The 22,755-nt window shown below is 42.9% G+C and overlaps 2 protein-coding genes across 2 annotated transcripts in view; both read left to right on the forward strand.

Annotated features, from left to right (window-relative positions):
* Positions 1–3,430, forward strand: part of LOC138355261 (uncharacterized PE-PGRS family protein PE_PGRS54-like) — a 41,593-nt gene extending 38,163 nt beyond the window's left edge. Inside the window, exon 7 of the mRNA XM_069310128.1 lies at positions 3,097–3,430. Coding sequence (XP_069166229.1) covers positions 3,097–3,430 — 334 coding nt within the window. The remainder of the gene's footprint in view (positions 1–3,096) is intronic.
* A 2,870-nt stretch (positions 3,431–6,300) lies between these two features.
* On the forward strand, positions 6,301–12,340 carry LOC138355270 (shematrin-like protein 2). Its single transcript, XM_069310137.1, has 3 exons — positions 6,301–6,444; positions 9,017–10,311; positions 12,304–12,340. The coding sequence occupies exons 1-3, from the start codon at positions 6,301–6,303 to the stop codon at positions 12,338–12,340; spliced, it is 1,476 nt and encodes a 491-aa protein (XP_069166238.1).
* Positions 12,341–22,755: the final 10,415 nt, after the last annotated feature.

The following is a 22,755-nucleotide window of genomic DNA, read 5'->3' on the forward strand; positions in this document are numbered from 1 at the left end:
GTCATCACTAAGAATGTCGCTAACTTTGTTCATGTATTCTTGGGTAGGAATCAATACATATGCTGCTGTCTTGTCGGCTTTTCTTAGTGTTACATCTTCCAGATTTGTTAGTTGTTTTGCTGCTTCTTTGAGTCGTGGAGTTAAGATTGTAGATGAGTATGTTCCTCGTTTTTCCCCGCTTCTGCTAGTAGTTCAGCCTGAAGTGTGTCAGTGGTGATGACTTTTTTGCTGTCTTCTAACTTATGGATATCGTCCAGAAGCATTTCGATTTCAAAGCGGTTTTATGCTTTTTTGGTTTTGACAAAAACTGGCAGTTTAGACCAAGATTCAAGAGGTCTCGTTGGTCCTGAGTAAGATCGTAAGTTGTGAGGTTTATTCATAACCTGTTGAATCTTGCAGGTCACAATAACGTGGCTAAAGTATGTTGACCAGACCACACACTAGAAGGTGAAGGGACGACGACGACGTTTCGGTCCGTCCTGGACCATTCTCAAGTCGATTGCGAATGGACAATCGACTTGAGAATGGTCCAGGACGGACCGAAACGTCGTCGTCCCTTCACCTTCTAGTGTGTGGTCTGGTCAACACTGTTGAATCTTGGTCTAACCTGCCAGTTCTTGTCAAAACCAAAAAAGTGTCAAAACTTCTTGAAATCGAAATGGTTCTGGACGACATTCATAAGTTAGAAGACAACAAAAAATTCCTCAACACTGACACACTTCAGGCTGAATTAACCTGAAGCGGCTGGTGCTGAGCCGGGATGCCCTGCATGGCTTACTAGGCAAGGCCCGATTTGCCTAATAGGCAGAGTGATTTTCGTTATTTTAAAAACAAAAATTCCAATTGGTTTATTTGAATTAATAGTATAATATTATATTAAGAATATGAATTACTGACTTAGTTATGTAAGTTTAGGTTAGGTTAGGTTAGGTTAGGTTAGGTTAGGTTAGGTTAGGTTATGTAAGTTTAGGTTAGGTTTGGTCGTATTTTTGTTAGTTTTAACTCAAATTGAAACAAATTAAATTATATATAATATAATGGAAAGATTTTACATTTCATTATAATTTAAAAAAAATATATAACTTTAGGAAAACTTGGCTTATTAGGCAAACTGGGCTTTGCATAGTAGGCCAAGTAGTGCGTTGTGGCTATTAGGTACAACATAGGTTGATATATATTTATATATATTATACATTAGATCTAGAGGTTATCTTGAGATGATTTCGGGGCTTAGTGTCCCCGCGGCCCGGTCCTCGACCAGGCCTCCACCTCCAGAAAGCAGCCCGTCGTAGCTGTCTAACTCCCAGGTACCTATTTACTACTAGGTAATAGGGGCATCAGGGTGAAAGAAACATTTTGCCCATTTATCTCCGCCTCCACCGGGGATCGAACCCAGAACCTCAGGACTACGAATCCGAAGCGCTGTCTACCCAGATGTCAGGCGCCCTTACCATGAGCTATGGGAAGAGAAAGCTCTCAGCCTGTTAACAGAAGCTAAAACGTGTCCGCTTCTGTTACCACAAGTGGTTGGGCACCATTCCATCCCCCCGTCCAATCCCAAATCCTTATTCTGACCCATTCCAAGTGCCATATAGTCGAATAATGGCTTGGCGCTTTCCCCTTGATATTTCCCACCCTCCTGTTCCCACCCGTGTAAAAAAAATAAAAACAGAGAAAGATAGCAAGATAGCGAGAAAAATACGACTAATATACTGGACATTTTGCGGCACTTTCACCGGAAATATTTATACACAGAACGATTTACACTGAAAACCTACTTCCGCTCTACAGACATTACGTGTTTAAAGATCACCAAAGTACGAATACTTTCGCTCTCAAACCCAATGGTTTTTATTTAACTATATTCACCTTCTCATGTTGGCTTCCACCTATACAAAACATTCACACAACTTTATTTTCTTTTGTTCGACAAATTTTTTTTAATTTTATTAAATCAGGTTTTGAGAGGCAGTTTGACTTCTCAATAAATAGGACACAGGTCGTGAAATGATTAGGAGAATTGATAGAAAATTTATGTTATGGTTTTGTGCATATATATATTGGTTATGTGTTTGTAGGGGTGTGTGTGGTGTGGGGTGGGTGTGTGTGTGTTTGGGGGTGTGGGTGTGTTGTGGGGTGTGGGGGGTGTATGTGTTGTGGGTGTGGTGTGGGTGTGTTGTGGGGGGTGTGTGTGTTGTGGGCGTGTTGTGGGGTGTGGGGGGTGTGTGTGTTGTGGGGTGTGTGGGTGTGTTGTGGGGGTGTGTGTGTTGTGGGGTGTGTGTGTTGTGGGGTGTGTGGGTGTGTTGTGGGGTGTGTGTGGTGTGGGGTGTGTGGGTGTGTATGTGTTTTGGGTGTGTTGTGGGTGTGTTGTGGGGTGTGTGTGTTGTGGGGTGTGTGTGTTGTGGGGTGTGTGTGTTGTGGGGTGTGGGGGTGTATGTGTTGTGGGCGTGTTGTGGGGGTGTGTGTGTTGTGGGGTGTGTGTATTGTGGGGTGTGGGTGTGTTGTGGGGTGTGGGGGTGTATGTGTTGTGGGTGTGTTGTGGGTGTGTGTGTGTTGTGGGGTGTGTGTATTGTGGGGTGTTGGTGTGTTGTGGGGTGTGGGGGTGTATGTGTTGTGGGTGTATTGTGGGGTGTGTGTGTGTTGTGGGTGTGTTGTGGGTGTGTTGAGGGGGTGTGTGTGTTGTGGGGTGTGTGTGTTGTGGGGTGTGGGGGTGTATGTGTTGTGGGGTGTGTGTGTGTGTTGTGGGGTGTGTGTGTGTTGTGGGGTGTGTGTGTGTGTTGTGGGGTGTGTGTGTGTGTTGTGGGGTGTGTGTGTGTGTTGTGGGTGTGTGTTGTGGGGTGTGGGTGTGTTGTGGTGTGTGTGTGTGTGTGTATGTGTGTGTGCGTATGTGTGTGTATGTATGTATGTGTGTGTGTGTGTGTGTGTGTATGTGTGTGTGTGTGTGTGTGTATGTGTGTGTGTGTGTATGTGTGTGTGGGAGTGTTGTGACAGTTGACTAGTTACTTGTTCAGGGTTAGTCTTTGATCGCTATAGTAACATAGAGGAGTAGTTGAGTAGTCTCTATATACTTTCTGTACATATTGGCTCTTCCACCAGCCACGACGCCTCCACCAGCCACGACGCCTCCACCACCCACGACGCCTCCACCACCCACGACACCTCCATCAAAGCCTCCACCTCCACCAGCCACGACGCCTCCACCACCCACGACACCTCCATCAAAGCCTCCACCTCCACCAGCCACGACGCCTCCACCACCCACGACGCCTGCACCAGCCACGACGCCTCCACCACCCACGACACCTCCATCAAAGCCTCCGCCTCCACAAAATCCAGTGTTGCCTCCTACAACCTCCCCTCCAATACCTCAACTCTCCTCTCCAAAGCCACTAACTCCCTCCTCTCAAACCAACCTCTACAAAGCCACTAATTCAAACCAGTATTCAAAGCCCCACAACAGCAAGATTCGTCTGTGCAACAAAGAGGGGGAACAAGAAGATATACGAGTAGCACTATATTACACTTTGTACTAATTATACACTATGTTAAATATGCTCCTTATAAGATCTGTTTCAGTCCTGAAAGATTAACATAGAGACAAGGAGCAGAGTGACAGTGGAACTAGAGACAGTGTATCAGTGTATCCTGGCGGCTGTATCCTAGCTACTGTATCCTGGCTACTGTATCCTGGCTACTGTATCCTGGCTACTGTATCCTGGCTACTGTATCCTGGCTGCTGTATCTTGGCTGCTGTATCCTGGCTACTGTATCCTGGCTACTGTATCCTGGCTACTGTATCCTGGCTACTGTATCCTGGCTACTGTATCCTGGATGCTGTATCTTGGCTACTGTATCCTGGCTGCTGTATCTTGGCTGCTATATCTTGGCTACTGTATCCTGGCTGCTGTATATTGGCTACTATATCCCTGGCTCCTGTATCCTGGCTACTGCATCCTGGCTTCTGTATCTTGGCTACTGTATCTTGGCTGCTATATCTTGGCTGTCATATCTTAGCTGCTGTATCTTGGCTACTGTATCCTGGCTGCTGTATATTGGCTACTATATCCCTGGCTCCTGTATCCTGGCTACTGCATCCTGGCTACTGTATCTTGGCTGCTGTGTCTTGGCGTGTTGACGGGGCTCTGTCTAAACCTGTTTTCGCCATCACACTCACCTTCCCCCTCACTTTTATATCTTCAACTGAAGCGTCCGATTCCCGTGACTCGTTTTCAAAGAACCTGTCGCTAAGCCCTCGGGCTAAGATTGGCATTTTGTTCCATGGGAATAGCTGAAGAAAGATGAGAAAATGGTCCATTGAGCGAATATCACCCCATGAAACTTTGTTGTGTTCTGTGGGTACATGACCTTTAGTACACTGTACATGGCCTTTAGTGCACTGTACATGACCTTTAGTACACTGTACATGGCCTTTAGTACACTGTACATGACCTTTAGTACACTGTACATGACCTTTAGTACACTGTACAGGGCCTTTAGTACACTGTACATGACGTTTAGTACACTGTACATGACGTTTAGTACACTGTACAGGGCCTTTAGCACACTGTACAGGGCCTTTAGTACACTGTACATGACCTTTAGTACAGTGTACTAAAGGTCATGTACTAAAGGCCATGTACAGTGTACATGACCTTTAGTACACAGCACATAACCATTAGTACACTGTACATGACCTTTAGTACACTGCACATAACCATTAGTACACTGTACATGGCTTTTAGTACACTGCACATAACCATTAGTACACTGTACATGGCCTTTAGTACACAGCACATAACTATTAGTACACTGTACATGACCTTTAGTACACTATACATGTACATTTACCTGTACATTGTAAATACTTATAACGCAGTCTTGTTCCTGAAGGATACTTTAGGATTTAAATACGACAGGGTTAAATACGATAGGATTATATTAGGATTAACTACTTCAGGACGATAGGATTATATTAGGATTAACTACTTCAGGACGATAGGATTATATTAGGATTAACTACTTCAGGACGATAGGATTATATTAGGATTAACTACTTCAGGACGATAGGATTATATTAGGATTAACTACTTAATTGCAAACAATCGTCTTGACTTCGTTAGTGAAGAACATTGCAAAGTTTAAACACTGAAGAACCAGAAGAGAACTTATTTACAACAAAGTAAAGGATAAAATGTATTTTGTTAAAGATTTTCAATAGCTGGCGAAGGAATGATTCGCACAGGACTCTATCAAGTCATGCAAGTGAAAATTGTATGCGATTTCTGAGAGTTTCTCAAGTGAAAACGAGCAGCAGTAAGAAACGTTTGGGCACGCTTTGATGTATATCTATACAAAGACCCTGAAAACACATACAAACACACATACATACAAACGCAAAACTACTTACACAAAACACACACACATATATACACACATATACACACACACATATACAAGACCAATCCTAGAGTATGCGGCCCCAGCATGGAGCCTGTACCTTGTCAAGCACAAGACGGAGCTGGAAAAAGATCAGAAGTATGCCACTAGACTAGTCCCAGAACTAAGAGGCATGAGTTACGAGGAAAAGCTGAGTGAAATACACCTCACGACACTGGAAGAATGAAGAGTAAGGGGAGACATGATCACTACCTACAAAATTCCCAGAAGAGTTAACAGGGTAGATAAGGATAAACTGTCTAACACGGGTGGTATGCGAACAAGGGGACACAGGTGGAGACTGAGTACCCAAATGAGCCACAGGGACGTTAGAAAGAACTTTTTCAGTGTCAGAGTAGTTAACGGATGGAATGCATTAGGCAGTGATGTGCTGGAGGCTGACTCCATACACAGTTTATAATGTAGATATGATAGAGCCCAGTAGGCTCAGGAACCTGTACACCAGTTGATTGACAGTTGAGAGGCGGGACCAAAGAGCCAGAGCTCAACCCCCGCAAGCACAACTAGGTGAGTACAACTTGGTGAGTACACAAAACACACACACACACACCCACACCCACACCCCCCCCCCCCACACACACACACCCCCACACACACACCCACACCCCCCCCCACACACACACCACACCCCCCCCCACACACACACCCAAACAAACACCCCCCACACACACATACACACACACACACACACACACCCAAACCCCCCCCCACACACACACACCCAAACACCCCACCCCCCACACACACCCCCAAACAAACACCCCCCCCACACACACACCCAAACAAACACCCCTCCCCCCCCAAACAAACACACCCAACGACAAACTTTGAGAAGGTAAAACAATGCCATCAAACCCCCCTAATAACGGGTGCAAGAGAGAGCGACACCAGGTCAGCGAGCAGTCGGGTGCCGGGACGTGGGTATATAAGCCGAGCCCCACACGCCGCCAAGGCAAGAACAGGTTTACACATCCACAAGGGAACATGGTAAGCTCCTCAAACCTCCCTTTCATACCGCTATACACACGCACAGTTCCTCGGTGGCTACTACACTCTCAGCCGGTCGCTGGAACGATACCCCCAAAGGCTTGTATTGTGCATTTTAATAAGATATCGCAGCTGTTTATCTCCATACCGCTGTGTATAGCGCCCAGTTGTTAAACCAGTAACTAAAGCAACGTGCTATATTGCATTGTTTATATTTTGGATATTATCCAGAAATATTATCCAGTCTCCCGCTCAGAACTAATCCATTTTTTTGGTTGTATTTCATGAAGGTTTAACTAGTGTTTATGGACGTCCAGTTTGTTATATTTTAGATAACAATTATCTATATCAATATATACTCATTCATGACCTGAAGGCCTTAACTAGTTATCGTTAGTACCCAATAGATATCATAACGTTCAACGATAACACCAAATGTTTAGTATTACTGTTTATGATAGAACCTCGTGGATACTATCCAATGGATAGTATCCCATGGATAGTATCCAGTGGATAGTAACTCGTGGATAGTATCCAATGGATAGTAACTCGTGGATAGTATCCAATGGACAGTGACCCGTGGATAGTATCCAATGGACAGTGACCCGTGGATAGTATCCAATGGACAGTGACCCGTTGAGATGTAGCTATCATACAGTGGAAAGTGTTTTAAGTGTTTTATTCCAGCAAATATAACATTATTATGCATTTTTGTTATATTCATTGAGGAAATGTCAACATGGCAGTTCGGAAGTACTCACTTTGTTGTGCTTGTAGGGGTTGAGCTTCGGCTCTTTGGTCCCGCCTCTCAATTTGTGTACAGATTCCTGAACCTATTGGGCACTATCATATCTACACTTGCAACTGTTTATGTGGAGACTTTCTGTCTCCACCACATCGCTGCCTAATGCATGCCACTGATTAATTACCTTGACACTGAAAGTGAGAATTGCTTCGAACGCATTAAAGTTCAAACACGCTCAAAAAACAGCCTATTATCGAACCGGCTTCACAAAGGTCAAAAGTGATTCTATGCAGCCGCCAACCCCCCCCCCCCCTTTTCCCTTCTGTTTTTAATTGAAAAGCTTTTTACACACGACTCACAGCTGCACCCCAACCTTGACTCAAGTCCATTCCATCCAGCGGTCGACCCCACAGACGCATTCATAAATTTTTACATGCTGTTCATTCAAAACTGAAATTTTCTCAAATATAAATTAATATTATAATATATTAGCATATTGTGGATACGTATAGGGATAGGTCAGGTTAGGTGTTTAGGTTCTGTTGGCGATTATTTGTATTTGTAGTACGTGGGTGAAGCATTTACAGCGTTGTGGTTCGAACACAAGTCGTCAGTGAAGCACTTGTTCCGGAAGTGTTCAAACGTCATCAGTTGTGAGTCGTGTGTAAACCGTTTTCATTCATGAACTGCTGGGGGGTTTGGCGGGTGCATGGAATCACTTTTGGATCTTTGTTTGGAGGACGGGCTGCACAGCTGATGACGTTCGAACATTTTTCGAACAGTGCTTCGCTGATGACCTGTGTTCGAACCACAACTCTGTAAATGCTTCACCCACGTAATTCAAACACAAATAATCACCAACAGAACCTAAACATCAAACATAACCTAACTGCGCCTTACTCTACACAGAACTTTAATATATAATAATATTAAAATATAAATGAGAACAAACCTATTTTAATATGCAATACGTTGACACTTATGAATGTGTCTCGAGAGGCTCGGATGCCGCTTTAACAAGCCTGGCCTCCGGATAGGCTACACCCACGTTGACAAATACAAATATTTGCCCAATGAACCTAAAACCCACAACGTTACCCACGTCTAAATGCACAATATGCTAATATAATATCATTACTTTATATATGAGAAAATTGCTATTTTGAATGAGCAGCTTGTTGAAATTAATAAATGCGTCTTTGGGGTCGGCCGCTGGGTAGAATGAACATAGCATGAGAACAGGTCGCCATCTTTCACTCATATTGTCCTAGATTTGACAAATACATTTTTAACTAGGTGTCTCGTTATTTGATAATTGGCAGCATAATATTTCATTAGTTCTCATTTCATACCTGAAGTGTTGTATTTGGTTTCTAGGTTATGTTGTATTAGGTTTGTACCTCGAGTTCTGTATTAGATTTCTACCTCAAGTATTATATTATACTTCTACCTGAAGTGTTGTATTAGGTTTCTACCTCAAGTCTTGTATTAGGTCTCATATATCACAAGTTAAACTCATGTTTTCCACCAGACAACTTGAGTATTGAAAACTCTTTACGACACTTTATCCTCTTGAGTAAAACATCTCATTTCGGTGTCAAAATCCCCAAAGGACAAAGTACGATGTACTATAAATCAACCATACCGGCCCATAAAACTTCACATTTATCTATGCATTAGTCATCAAATAAATTACCCGAGTTTCAAGCAACTCAGAACATCATTTTTTGTGACGTAACAATTTAAGCGGACGCGGTGTTCGTAAGACCAGACGAAGTTTGTATATATATATATGTATATATTTTCACCTTGCTATTTGTGTTACAGAGAGGAACCATCTTGGGGCTTCAGCTAGCCCTGCTAGTAGGCTCCAGCCTCGCTGACTACGGACCCAGCCCAGGCGTTTCCATCGGGGGCGTTGGCGTCAAGGGAGGCGGAGGCTTTGGAGGAGGCGGCGGTGGCTTTGGAGGCGGCGGCTTCGGAGGCGGCGGCGGCTTCGGAGGCGGCGGCATAGGTGGAGGTGGCCTTGGAGGTCTTGGATCCATTGGAACCAGCTACTCTGCTCCTGCTATTGGTGGAGGATTTGGAGGTGGAGGATTTGGAGGCGGAGGAATTGGAGGAGGTGTTGGAGACATTGGAATTGGAGGCGGAGGAATTGGATCTATTGGAACAAGCTATTCTGCTCCAGCTATAGGAGGAATAGGAGGATTTGATGATGGATTTGGAGGTGGCAAAGGAGCGATTGGCGGAGGTGGATTTGGAGGAGGCGGATTTGGAGGTGGAATTGGAGGAGGCGGATTTGGAGGAGGTCACGGAGGTGGTGGAGTAATTTCTGATAGCTATTCCGCTCCTGGTATTGGAGGTGGTGGATTTGGAGGTGGTGGAGTAATAGACGGTGGTATTGGAGGCGGTGGATTTGGTGGTGGTGGAATTGGAGGAGGCGGATTTGGAGGTGGAATTGGTCATGGAGGAGGTGGAGGAATTTCTGATAGCTACTCTGCTCCCGGTATTGGAGGTGGCGGATTTGGAGGAGGTGGATTTGGAGACGGCGGATTATTAGACGGTGGTATTGGAGGCGGTGGATTTGGTGGTGGTGGAATTGGAGGAGGTGGAATTGGTCATGGAGGAGGTGGAGTAATTTCTGATAGCTACTCTGCTCCCGGAATTGGAGGTGGCGGATTTGGAGGAGGTGGATTTGGGGACGGCGGATTATTAGACGGTGGTATTGGAGGCGGTGGATTTGGTGGTGGTGGAATTGGAGGAGGTGGAATTGGTCATGGAGGAGGTGGAGTAATTTCTGATAGCTACTCTGCTCCCGGAATTGGAGGTGGCGGATTTGGTGGTGGTGGATTTGGAGGAGGTGGATTTGGAGGAGGTGGATTTGGAGGAGGTGGATTTGGAGGAGGCGGATTTGGAGGCAAAGGAGGACTTCTAGGTGGTGGATCTATTACATCGATTACAAAAGGCATAGGAGCTCCTCTTGGCACCAGCTACTCGGCCCCATTAGGAGGATTAGGTGGAGGATTAGGTGGAGGCCTAGGTGGAGGATTAGGTGGAGGATTAGGTGGAGGCCATGGTGGAGGTATTGGAATTGGAGGAGGAGGAGGTGGAATGTACGGAAGGTAAAGCGTCGAGCAACCCAGCTCCTCCTCCACAATACCCCAGGAGACAGGAGCTGTCCCTTGGGAACTCCCCCTTCATCTGTTGTTGTTAAACTGTCATCCTTTCACACATGTAATTAAACCAAATAATAAAAGTTTATTTTTTAATTATGTTGTATTTTCTTTCCTCTGATGGCTATCTAATGGTGCTCAATGAAACCACGAGAATGTGAGGTATACAAGGGGTTCGATCCCCAGCCCTGGACGCTAAAGCGCATACGGTACCGACCGAACCGCCATGAATTTAAATGTGTCTCAATAAGCTGATGATACTAGTGGACTTGATGCTGGTCAATATTGCCCTCTGTGTTGCTGTACATTTCAAGCCATGTCAGTATGAATCTGCGTATAATATAACACATATTTAGAATTGGAGGATTGATTTTGAATCTTAATTTTGGAGTTTATGATAAGACCAAGTGCAGGTTGTCGAGGTCGCGTGAATAACTTCATGGAAATATTGCTGAACGTATCGTGAACTGGTTGAATACATCGTGAGGTGGATGAACACAAAAGTGGTATGCAGATTTTGAATCGAGGTTCTCTCTCTGCTGGACACTGAGCAAAACTCCTCCTGATGATGTTAGAAATTTGTATCTTGCTTGACAATAGGTATTGGAACTTTAGCAGTTCAGATTGTGTAAATCATATTAACTTCCACTTTGTTTCTGATTGTAACAAACTAGGTTTGTTGTAAGAATTATCCAGAAGGTTCCAGAAGTCTCGTGTAGAGACCTGACCCCAGCAACGCGCATCCCCCAGGGAATTCACGGTGAAAATAATTGACGCCTTTGTTCATAGTTTCGTATAATGAATCATTCTATAGTATTCATTATACGAAACTATGAACTACTCGTAATTATACGCATGTGTTGGGACACTAAGGTGGATTACCTTGCGGTGGTTCCGGGGGTCAAGGTGTCCGCGGCCCGGTCCCCGACCACACCTGCAATATGGTGGGTCTTAAGATTGAGATGTGTTTCTGTTACATAAATAAGTATGGCTACAGGAAAGACCCCTGCCTGGGAGGCATTTACTGCCTATTACTATATAAAGTGTTAACTGTTTAACTGAATAAAGTTTTTACAATTAAACATTTAATTTGAAACATCTGCAGTAAAATTAAAGTTACAACATACACCTGACTGGGAATGAAGTTATGTAACAAAACCACGTATTTAGTAGTCAGTGTAAAATTTGTGATAGACTACTTTTGAATAGTAGTGTTGAAATTTAATTTCAATAGACTGCTGTAATTCTTACGTTGGTGTTGATAGTGTTACTTCTGTAGTGTATTAAGTGAGAGGGGAGCCCTTCCTTTGGGTAAAGAGATTACCATGAGATACCAAACCTATTCTCATATCAATTGGATCTAAATACTTTGATCTGGATCTAGTTATCTAGATACTTGTGATGGTCTGAAAGCATATTGTGATTCCAATAATAGTCTACATGTAAACTGGCAAGTGATCCTTTGTCCTAAACAGAGAATATTCTCGTTATAACTTCATTGTATTATAACTCGTTGGTTTAAAATATAAAATATCGATGCTTAACTCGTTTTCTTTGAAACGGTCTGAAGAATTTGGTTTTCTGTAAATGAAGTGCTATGGGATACTCAAATAGTTTTCGGTTTTCATATTTCGCATATGTGAGATAAATGTACTGTATTAACGTAAGCAGCTGTAATGAAACCTAACCTAACCATGGATAGGGAGAAAATAATAACACTAATTACGTAGTGGTTTTTAAATGATTACTTTTAGGGGTACATTCTCTCTGAGGACAGATTAGCAAAGGGGAAAGGTTGGTTAATAATCCGGCCTTTTCTCGCTATCTGACTCCGTAAAAAATGCAATTGTTCTACCTGGCCAAAACGTTCCAACCTACAGCCCATTTGACCTATCGAAAGATTCAGTATATAGTGCTTTAAGTGTCTAAATATCTCTGCAGTTCTAAATCTCATGCTGGGCGTGTCAGAGAACTATGAGAGATGGTTCAGTAGTTATGTAGATGATGACTTTATGAAGGTCTTATCTCTATGTATCATAAGACCTTAAGCAACGAAGACTTAAGTACTATCGTCTCTATGTATCATTCTGAAAAAAATAATACATATGCATCATTTATGTATCGTGTATGTATTATTTGTATGACACAAAGAGTGAGATCAATAACTCTAGCGCTAAACTTCTCCATATTCCTTATGAAGGGAGGGGCGTTATCAGGGGAAAGCATCACGCCATTGTTACGAATCTGTTATTCCCAGTTATAAGAATAACGAACTCGTAACTTTCTATTATAAGTCGAAGTAGAATTCAGAGGAATAAAGATGTTAGGTGTTGCCTCATTGTAGTATCTTATCTTATATTCTATGTGTGTAGGAAGAACTTAAATGCATTTATGTATAAGTGAAGTGTAGTTATATGTAAAGAAACACACATGGAATAACCAATGGTGAGTGGGTGCTGTAGCGCCTTAATCGCCAGGACCTGAGGTTGGAATCGAGATAACCAAGTCTAAGAAAATGGGAAGTACTGATTAATAGTAATATTGATCTATTGGAACCAGAGAGATGCTACCAGGAATCTAGATTTGTTAAATACGTTGATGGCGGATTAAGGCCAATCATGTTGAGTTTTCCCAGTGTAAGTTGGACTAATGGGATGTAATGCAAATAATGTAGATAGTTTAGTCTCTAACATAGCGGCTGCGGCCATGCTGTTTACCCTTCAGGTCAATTGTAAAGTTTATGACTTACCTGTTAGTTTCAGTAAAGAAAACTGCGAGAAGTTGGATTTTGACCCCCTTCTCAGCTAGCTTACATCTATTAGGAAGTAGCAGAAAGATGATATTTTGGCCTTAGAAAAATGTCAGAGATGTGCACAGAGGTGCAAAAAAGCTTATCTTCCCTGTCAGTGGAGATAGAAGGGTGAAATCTCTTTCAAAAGAGGATGCCTTCAGCATTCCAATGAAGTAACTCTCGTTGTCGCAGGTATTCTCAGTGAATAGTTCCAGGTTTCCCCTGAATTCTGTAACTTTGGCCATGGCAACAGTAGGAAGGAGAGAGAGAAAGAGGAGGGTAGAGGGACCCACTCAAGTACCTAACGTTTCCTCTTGCCGGTGACGTGACGTCACCAGCCGGCTCCCACCTCATTGGTAGCGGCACGTCTCCGCTATAGGCCTCCCAGGCGTCGATTGGTCGAGCGCCTGGCGCCAAAGGAGCCGCTGCCTGGATTTCTCGCGCCAAAACGCCGCTAGCGTGAGATGCCCGCCCATGGCGGGCATTCTGTGTTTGAGAGCTGTGCTGTCACGACGTGGGAGATCGGGTCTTGGCCAAGACCTTGGTTCCTCTCGTCCATTTCAACCTCCAGCGAGCCTAAGTTGACCCTACGCCACCCCACGCTGCAGTTGCAGAATCCTACAGTGAAAGTGTGCCGTTAGTGGTAGAAATATTTCAAAGATACGTGAAGTTTCAGCCTTCACGTGCGACACCTAGTAGACGCAACTGGGCTGTACAAAGTGATCGCGAATCATCGGCTTCACCGAGAGCAATCCGTCATTTTATTGCTCATCAACTGTGAGAAATAAGAATCAGGAAGCGATTCCATGTGTTTGAGTGAAGATCGTGTGTAAATCTTCGTTATTGTGGGAAGCGTGGACTGTTAATTCTTCCCCGTCCATGCCATTGTTCTCCCCGGGTGCCTCTCACATGGCCCCCCCCCCCCCTATATATATGTACATATATTCCAGCATGCATTCATCCAGCCTTAAGCAAATATCATGCTTGTGCATAAAACCGCTGTTTACAGTGTGTGTGCGCATCCTCCCAGTTATTGGTGGTATGAAGTTTAGCCATTCTTGACTTAAGTGTCGCCCGCGGCCATCTCACCAGCCGCCCAGGCCAGGGCAGAGCTCACGCCTCGCCCCACGGCTGCCACACCTAGTACCCATCCTCGCCATCTCTGAGCGCAGTGTTCCAACCAAACCTCCACACCACTCCGTCGCCCAGTGTTTACTTCAATCAACAGCTGTGGGTGTGGGTGTATGCTTGTGTGTCATACCGGTATATTAATGTGAGTACTCAAATACTATTTCTCTGTATCTTCTGATTGTGCAATTCCTTGAGTTGAATTTATTTCAGCCGTCCGGTGTGTTCGTTTTCACTAGTTTCCCTACGGGACCGAGTTCGATTCCGCGAGGAAGCACGATAGGTAAAGACCCATTACAGCTGTTCTGTGTGACCGCTGTAGCAGGACTTTAAGTGTGATTGTCATCTTACACGTTCAGTTTTACACATTTAGTTGTCTCTGTGACGTATTTTACTGTGTTTTCTTGTGTTTAATGTGGTATCAATATCATACCATCACTGTATGTTAACCCATTTCCATGCTGTTCTTTCTGTATTTCCAGGGGGCCATGCTGTAAGTACAAGTAAGAGGATATTACATTGTTGACACTTGTGTGTGTCAGTGTATTGTGTTATTATTTGTTTTATTGACACGAGAGTGTGTCAGTGTGTTGTGTGGGTTATTAATATTTTAAGTGGTATCTGTGACCTGGTGTACTTTGGTTTAGTGTAATTATTGTTGGTCTCTGTGACCCGTATTGGTGTGTGATTCAGTGTCAGTATTGCGTATTGTTGTATTGGTCTCTGTGACCCCGTACAGTATCTTCGTGTTCAGTATCTCGAGACGTCAGTGTAACTTCGTGTTCAGTATCTCTAGATGTCAGTGTAATTTTGTGTTCAGTATCTCTAGATGTCAGTTTAACTTCGTGTTCAGTATCTCTAGATGTCAGTGTAATTTTGTGTTCAGTATCTCTAGATGTCAGTATAACTTGTGTTCAGTATCTCGAGGCGTCAGTGTAATTTTGTGTTCAATATCTCTAGATGTCAGTGTAACTTCGTGTTCAGTAACTTGAGTGGTCAGTATCCCTTGTGTTCAGTATCTCGAGACGTCAGTATACTTGTGTTCAATCATTCTTGACTTGTCATTGTAACTCCGTGTTCATTCATTCGTGAGACGTCAGTATACTTGCGTTCAATTATCTTTGAGATATCAGTGTAACTCAGTCTTCAGTATCCATCGATCCCAGATCTTACATCTTGTGTCCGTCAATACAACTGGAGTAGTCAGTGTATCCAGTGTTCTTAGTTCTTGAGACGTCAGGTGTATTAATTTATCGTGATTGATTATCAATTTTTTTAATACGCGGTGATTAGTAATCGTATTGATCGATGTTGGTTAATCGGTCTTAGTGACGCCGAGCTATAACGTAAATTCTTCGTCAATTAAGTGAGCTAAGAAATGTAGATGTTTATCTCTCAGAATGTTTGGTAATATGTTTATTGTTTGTGATGTGTGTATATATGTATGTATTAACACGATGTACTGAACGGGGTGAGAATAGCTTGAGCTACCTCATCCCTTTGTGTGTATTTTACCTCAATAAACTTATTTCAATTTCAATTTCAAGTGAGCTCTCAAGCTTTGACAGATCCTTGAACGATTACTCAGGGATTGTTAATTACCCGTTAGTCATTGTTGATTTTAACGACATTGTTTTGATTGTATGTCTTGGTGACATAATAACGTAATTATATTTACTGAGTAAAGTAACGTAAAGTAACGTAAAGTAACGTAAAGTAACGTAATCAATTGAGTATTGTACGGAAGACTCGTCTCAGTGACAGATCTGTCAGTTGTTGATGTTCAGTCATCAATCACCCCCATGTTCAGCCATCAATCACCCCCATGTTCAGCCATCAATCACCCCATGTTCAGCCATCAATCACCCCCATGTTCAGTCATCAATCACCCCATGTTCAGCCATCAATCACCCCCATCTTCAGCCATCAATCACCCCCATGTTCAGCCATCAATCACCCCATGTTCAGTCATCAATCACCCCATGTTCAGTCATCAATCACCCCCATGTTCAGTCATCAATCACCCCCATGTTCAGCCATCAATCATCCCCATGTTCAGCCATCAATCACCCCATGTTCAGCCATCAATCACCCCATGTTCAGCCATCAATCACCCCCATGTTCAGCCATCAATCACCCCCATGTTCAGCCATCAATCACCCCATGTTCAGTCATCAATCACGGATCTCACGTCTGACACCAACGTGAGGTCGTTGTCCTTTCATTGTATGTTATTGCTACGTGCTGCAGCCTCGTCAAGGTACCATTGCGTCTGGAGTGGTTGTCCACTATTGTTAAGAGTATACAGCCGGTCGGTCGAGAGGACAGCACGCTGGACTTGTGATCCTGGGTTCGATCCCAGGCGCCGGCGAGAAACAATGGGCAGAGTTTCTTTCACCCTATGCCCCCCTGTTACCTAGCAGTAAAATAGGTACCTGGGTGTTAGTCAGTTGTCACGGGCTGCTTCCTGGGGGTGGAGGCCTGGTCGAGGACCGGGCCGCGGGGACACTAAAAAGCCCCGAAATCATCTCAAGATAACCTCAAGATACAGGGTTAGCGATACCGCGAGCAGTCCGAACCGGAAGCAGTTATTCCGGCTAGCCTAGCCTTGTCAAGCACCACGACGTACATTAACCTAGCCTTGTCAAGCACCACGACGTACATTAACCTAGCCTTGTCAAGCACCACGACGTACATTAACCTAGCCTTGTCAAGCACCACGACGTACATTAACGTAACGTCAGATTGACCAGACCACACACTAGAAGGTGAAGGGACGACGACGTTTCGATCCGTCGGCTGCAGTTAAGGGTCGAGTCACTGACCTCTTTAATTAGCCAGTCGTGACCAATACTCTATTGAGTGAAATACGATTTTTAATGTCAGGTCAAGGGTCAATGTCATTAAAGATGTGATTGCACACAGGAAGACGATGGAATGTCTTCCATGTGAGGTCGACAGTTTTTCTAAGTTGTGTCAATGACCCAGAGAACAAGAACAGTCTCATAACATGAACATAGCTCTCCTTCATATCTGCTTTGGAGAAAGTTCAACACCGAGCGACTAAAATCATTCCTGAACTGAGTCGACTCCCATACCAGGGGCGGTTGAGAACCAGAAGCCAACAACTCTGCAAACCAGACATGACAGGGCTGTTCTCATCGAAACTTTTAAAATATTGAACAACTTTGAGGATTTTGATCTTGACAATTTCTTCAAAATGTCAGAAGTAACACAAACAAGAAGCAACAGATTCATGCTTAACAAACCACAATGTAGAACAGATTGTGACAGAACAGAACAGACAGAACAGAACAGATTAACAGGAGATGCTTCTTCACCCACAGGTTCATAAGCCCATGGAACCGCCTATCCGCCAAAGCCATAAATGCCAAAACCCTGCTACAAATTAAGATTTAAATACATATACACTCATCAGGACAAATGGGGAGGTGAGGAAGACCTTTGGTTAGCCGCCGGCTTCCTGTCTTTGTCGAGGCCACTAGAGAGATAATGACTTTCAGGTAAATTCAGGTACATTTAGTAACTCTGACACTAAACACAGTGAAGTTGTTCGAAAAATAAACAAGAAAAGGATCATTCCTCACTGTTCATAAAGTTCAAGAGCTCATACACTTCCTGTACAATGTTTATACTTGTGAGATTTTACAATGTTTATACTTGTGAGATTTTACAATGTTTATACTTGTGAGATTTTCTATTCACCTTACCTTGAAGATTGACCTCAGGCAGAAATGACTGCTTAGCCAAAACGCTAAGTGTCAGAAGCAGCTTGTACTTTAAACAAGTGACCATAGAGAGGCGGGAGCAATTGCCAGGACTTCAGCTATGTTGAAATCCCAATCCAGTAGGTCGTCGACCTCCTTTAATGCGAGTGTAATAATACGGATTCTCACTCCAAATTTAATTTGATGTGTGGCGCCATGAATCAGGTTCGAATCCAGAAGCAGGCCTTCATTAAAATTCACATGAAATGTTGGACATTGCTCAATATATGTGGGCCAATATTACGGGAGGTATTGACATAGAGACCGTTCTCATAACAACAATAATTTATTCCACAAAGAAACTAAGTCTACAACAACAATCTAGACGTCACGTTACTGTCATTCAGTGGCACGTTAGAGAAAGCAAATTCAAGAGCCTAGTGTAGCAATGACTCCTGTCAAATGCCGCTTCAAGTATAACCATAAAATCCTATCTGTGGTCGCTTCAGGCTGAAACAATGAACTAACTGAACACTGGTGTGCCCACTTGGGATGCAATCACATTATATCACATTCTGAAATGATATCAAACACATGGGACATATAGCATGATATATATTGAATCAACACTTTACTCCACAATGGAAAATGTACTTAACAAACAATGGTTCACTGACTATACTAAATGTGTTCCAAGTGTACTCATACACACTTTACATCCTCACACACAGTCAGGCCCTCCCCACGACTGATTGATGTAATTAACGGTGTGTCTCACCTGTCTGCACTTCCAATCATCTGCACAGGTTTCGGTAGGACAGTGCTAAACAGAACTCTCATTACCAATCACTTCCTGAGACTTAACACCAATTCAAAACAGAGTACTCACTTGACCACAGTCACTCAACCTCATTCATGCCCCACACATATATGTCGGAAAATCCGACACCATTTAATAATCATACAGATAATAGCTGTATTGTATAAACAAGTTACCCATAGAAAACGTAACTTGTAGTGGAATTACCGTCTAAAGAAAACGGGATATCATCACCACATACCATTATAAATTGACCAGCTATTCTGCTGGGAATTATTCTTAAATACATTAGTCTTTGGACTTTACCATCATAAAAACATCTTATATAAATTAACTTAATTATCAATATTAAAGTAGAGTAAATGTGACCCTTCTATCACTTTCTGAAATGTGGACAATGTAAGCCAGGCGTCAGAGTGAGGAGGAGGGCAGCCATTGTTTATTGAGACCAGAGGCTCACACGGGAGCAAATTCGGCTCCTGTTAAATTTACTTGGACGTAGTGTTATGGAAACCAAAGGTGTACCATTTTTCAACACGCTGTCTACATATCAAGTTAAGTGTTCTTTCCGAAACCCATTATCTATCATTAGTGGCCATTAATGTCATTGGGTAGGGTTAGCCGGTTAGAACGCGAAATCGCCTCATACTAAAGGTAATTAAGCCAGGTCTTTATTGTTCCATGTACTGTACAGTTTTCTCTGATATAGCTTGTCATATATAGGTATCTGGCTTCACAGCTAGCGCACTTTTGACAGGTCAAGACGAGGATGCAAGATTTTGTGCACCAGTTACTGGGTGATGGAAGCTACCTCAAAGAGGATAATTTGGTGTCTACACCCTAGTTATACCTGGTGGACTAACCTGCTGTACTATAAGATAAGGAACCTTTTCAATGTATGTAGTTACTGTAGTTTGATTGGCTGCATATATATTAATTTAATAAACCCCCCTAATGTGTAGAGGATCGATTTGTGAGATTGAGATTATTGCAGAAATACAGTCCACTTAACATTATACAAATTGCTATCGAAGTATATAAATTAACGTAAATATAAATCTCACAGGTCGGTTCCCACATTATTTGGTCATCTTCGAACTGGATGACGGATTATTTGATCCTTTGAACCCACATTTGGTCATCTTAGTACCGGATGAACCAGTTAACCAGTGGATTCATTAAATATACTAGTGCAGTGTTATTTAAACAAAGCCAGTCAAGACGGCAGCGTAGCCTCGAGGGAGCTCAGGAGCCTCCCTCAGTTCAGATCTGCCTCATCAGCGGTTTCATGCACACCCACAGAGATTTGGTGGCGTGTTATTCTGTGAAATGACAGCGCTAATATAGAAGCCAGCCAAATTAGTGACTGTGTCGCGAGATTGTTCACGGATTTCGTGGTGTTACATTTCGCGAGAGATTATCTACGAATTTTGTGGACTTTATTTCGCGAGGTCACTAATAATATTTAATACTTCTAGATAATATTAGAAGTTTCATAGAGGCTAATTAAGAGGCTATTATCAATAATTGTGTATATTATTTCTCCAAAATAGAGAATTATTTAATATATATTGCACTAGTGATCACAGTATAATATTTACTAATTGCCAACCCACAACAGGGTAGGATATGACTAGTTGAACTATTATTGCTCATCCTAGTCCCATTATTACCATAGTCAGTTGTACTATATTCAACAATCTAACACCATTAATGAATGGTCCAGACCCTATTTTGGGTGTAATTTTTATCAACTCGAGTTGAGTTGTGTATATAATAATTTACTTATGATCATTACACCTTTGAGTGATTAATTAGTGTCTCTACCATCCTAGGGTGATATAGAAGAGCTAACCTAAAGGTACTTCCAGTGACACTGGTTTATCACTCAAATCATTAGTGTGGATGATTGTATATATATAATGTGTATTAATTTTAAGTGCTAACCTCTAGTAGAGGTAGGATTATTGCCTAGTGAGTGCAGAATTTACCCTAGGCTACCATTAGTGTTTGTTCAGTATTATGAGCAGCCCAAGTACAAGCCCCACAAGGCTTCACCAACTAGCCAGTATGGATAATGCAGGGAGAATGAAAAGAACCCTTGCAGGTCTTAAAGGCCACTTAACAAGACAGATCAAGAAATGTGAAGATTTGTCACAACAATCAACAGTTGATTATGCTGACCTGGAAAGCTATTATCAAGCAGCTGCAGGTAAATTTGAGCAAATCAAATGTCAAATAGCAACATATGTGGCTGAACTTGCCAACACCAATTTATCAGAAACAGAAATAGACGACATTATGGTTGATCTTGCGAATTATGAAGATCAAACTCAGGCCACGTTACAGCCTTATGTCAAATTAATTGCCCAGAACAAGGCAACAACAACAACAACAGTTGCATCTAATACGAGTCAAGCAGAAGCTCGACTCCCTCCAATTAATTTACCCACTTTCTCAGGAAAAGATGAGGAAGATTGGGACGAATTTTGGAACAAATTCGTTGACCTTGTAGACTCAAAACAATCTTTACCAAAGAGTAGTAAATTCTCTTATTTGCAAGGCCAATTATCAGGTGAGGCTAAAACAGTAGTATCCCATCTGAGATTAACTAATGACGGCTATGATCTGGCAGTAAAACTCCTCAAGGATAATTATGCTGATCCAGAAGTAAGAACATCACATTTAGTTCATGAGCTGTTGCATTTACCCCCACCGGAGGCTTCAGCTGATTCACTCCAAGTCTTCAAGCTGGAGGTAGAATCATTGATCAATGCCCTCAGCCTGACAGCAGATACAAACGGGGCTGAGTGGGTCTTGAAAATAATTGTCCAGGAGAAAATACCTAGGGACATATTGAGACAAATGAGTGCTCATTACAATAAAAGCATCTTATCTATGAATGAAATATCTGAAGGTTTAAAGTCAGTAGTTCATCAATTACGAACACATGACAAATTAAAACCACCAAGTAAACCCTCAGAAACCAATAACAGTAAACCACAGAGTACCAAAGGTACTCCAAATCAATCTAGACAATATAATTCAACACCAAAGTGGAACAGTAGCAGTGTGGGCGTATATGCAGTGGGACCCTCCAAGCCTATAGTTACTGTGTCACCCAAGAACGTGACACCAAAGGGTACTGGAAGCTATGGAACGTGTTTGTTCTGCAATGAGAAACATTCAATGTACCACTGCTCTAATTTTCCTGATAGTGACGCCCGTGTTGAGCGACTCAAAGATTTGCAACATTGCACGAGGTGCCTCAGGAAACATAACATCAACGATTGTGATACCCAATTACACCCTTGTAATAGGTGTAACAAAGGTCAACACCATGCAGCATTGTGCAGAGACACCAAAACAACGTCTCCAAGACCCAAGGTGGAAGATAGCATTCCCACCACAGTACAGTACTGCAAGGTGCAACAAACAAAGAGTGTCCAATCGGCAAAGTCTAAAGGTAATACGACTTTGCCTACTGCCCAAATTACCATCCTGAATAAGAGGGCCAAGGTCCATACCCGTGGGTTGTTTGACCAAGGATCCCAGAGAACATATATCACTAAAAAGCTGGCAGATGAATTACAATTAAGGCCTGTAGCCCAGATGTCGTTCAACATCTCAGGGTTTGTAACAGATGCAGGACCTCAAGTCTACCAGGTGGTACAACCATCAGTACGCTTAGGCAGGTACGTCTGTCGAGTACAAGCCATTGTGGTGGACAAAATACCAGTAGACCTACAAGTTCAAGGTCTGAGAGCAACAGCCAAATTCCTGAGAAATAGAGGAATAAAATTGGCAGATAATATTAAGTCTGATCACCTCACCGACTTCGATCTCCTTGTAGGGACAGACTATTGTCATCGATTCATCGGTAGCCCTACTAAATATCAGGGTATAACCATGTTAAACTCTGCAGG

The sequence above is a fragment of the Procambarus clarkii genome, chromosome 6 (genome assembly GCF_040958095.1).
Source record: "Procambarus clarkii isolate CNS0578487 chromosome 6, FALCON_Pclarkii_2.0, whole genome shotgun sequence".
Lineage (NCBI taxonomy): Eukaryota > Metazoa > Arthropoda > Malacostraca > Decapoda > Cambaridae > Procambarus > Procambarus clarkii.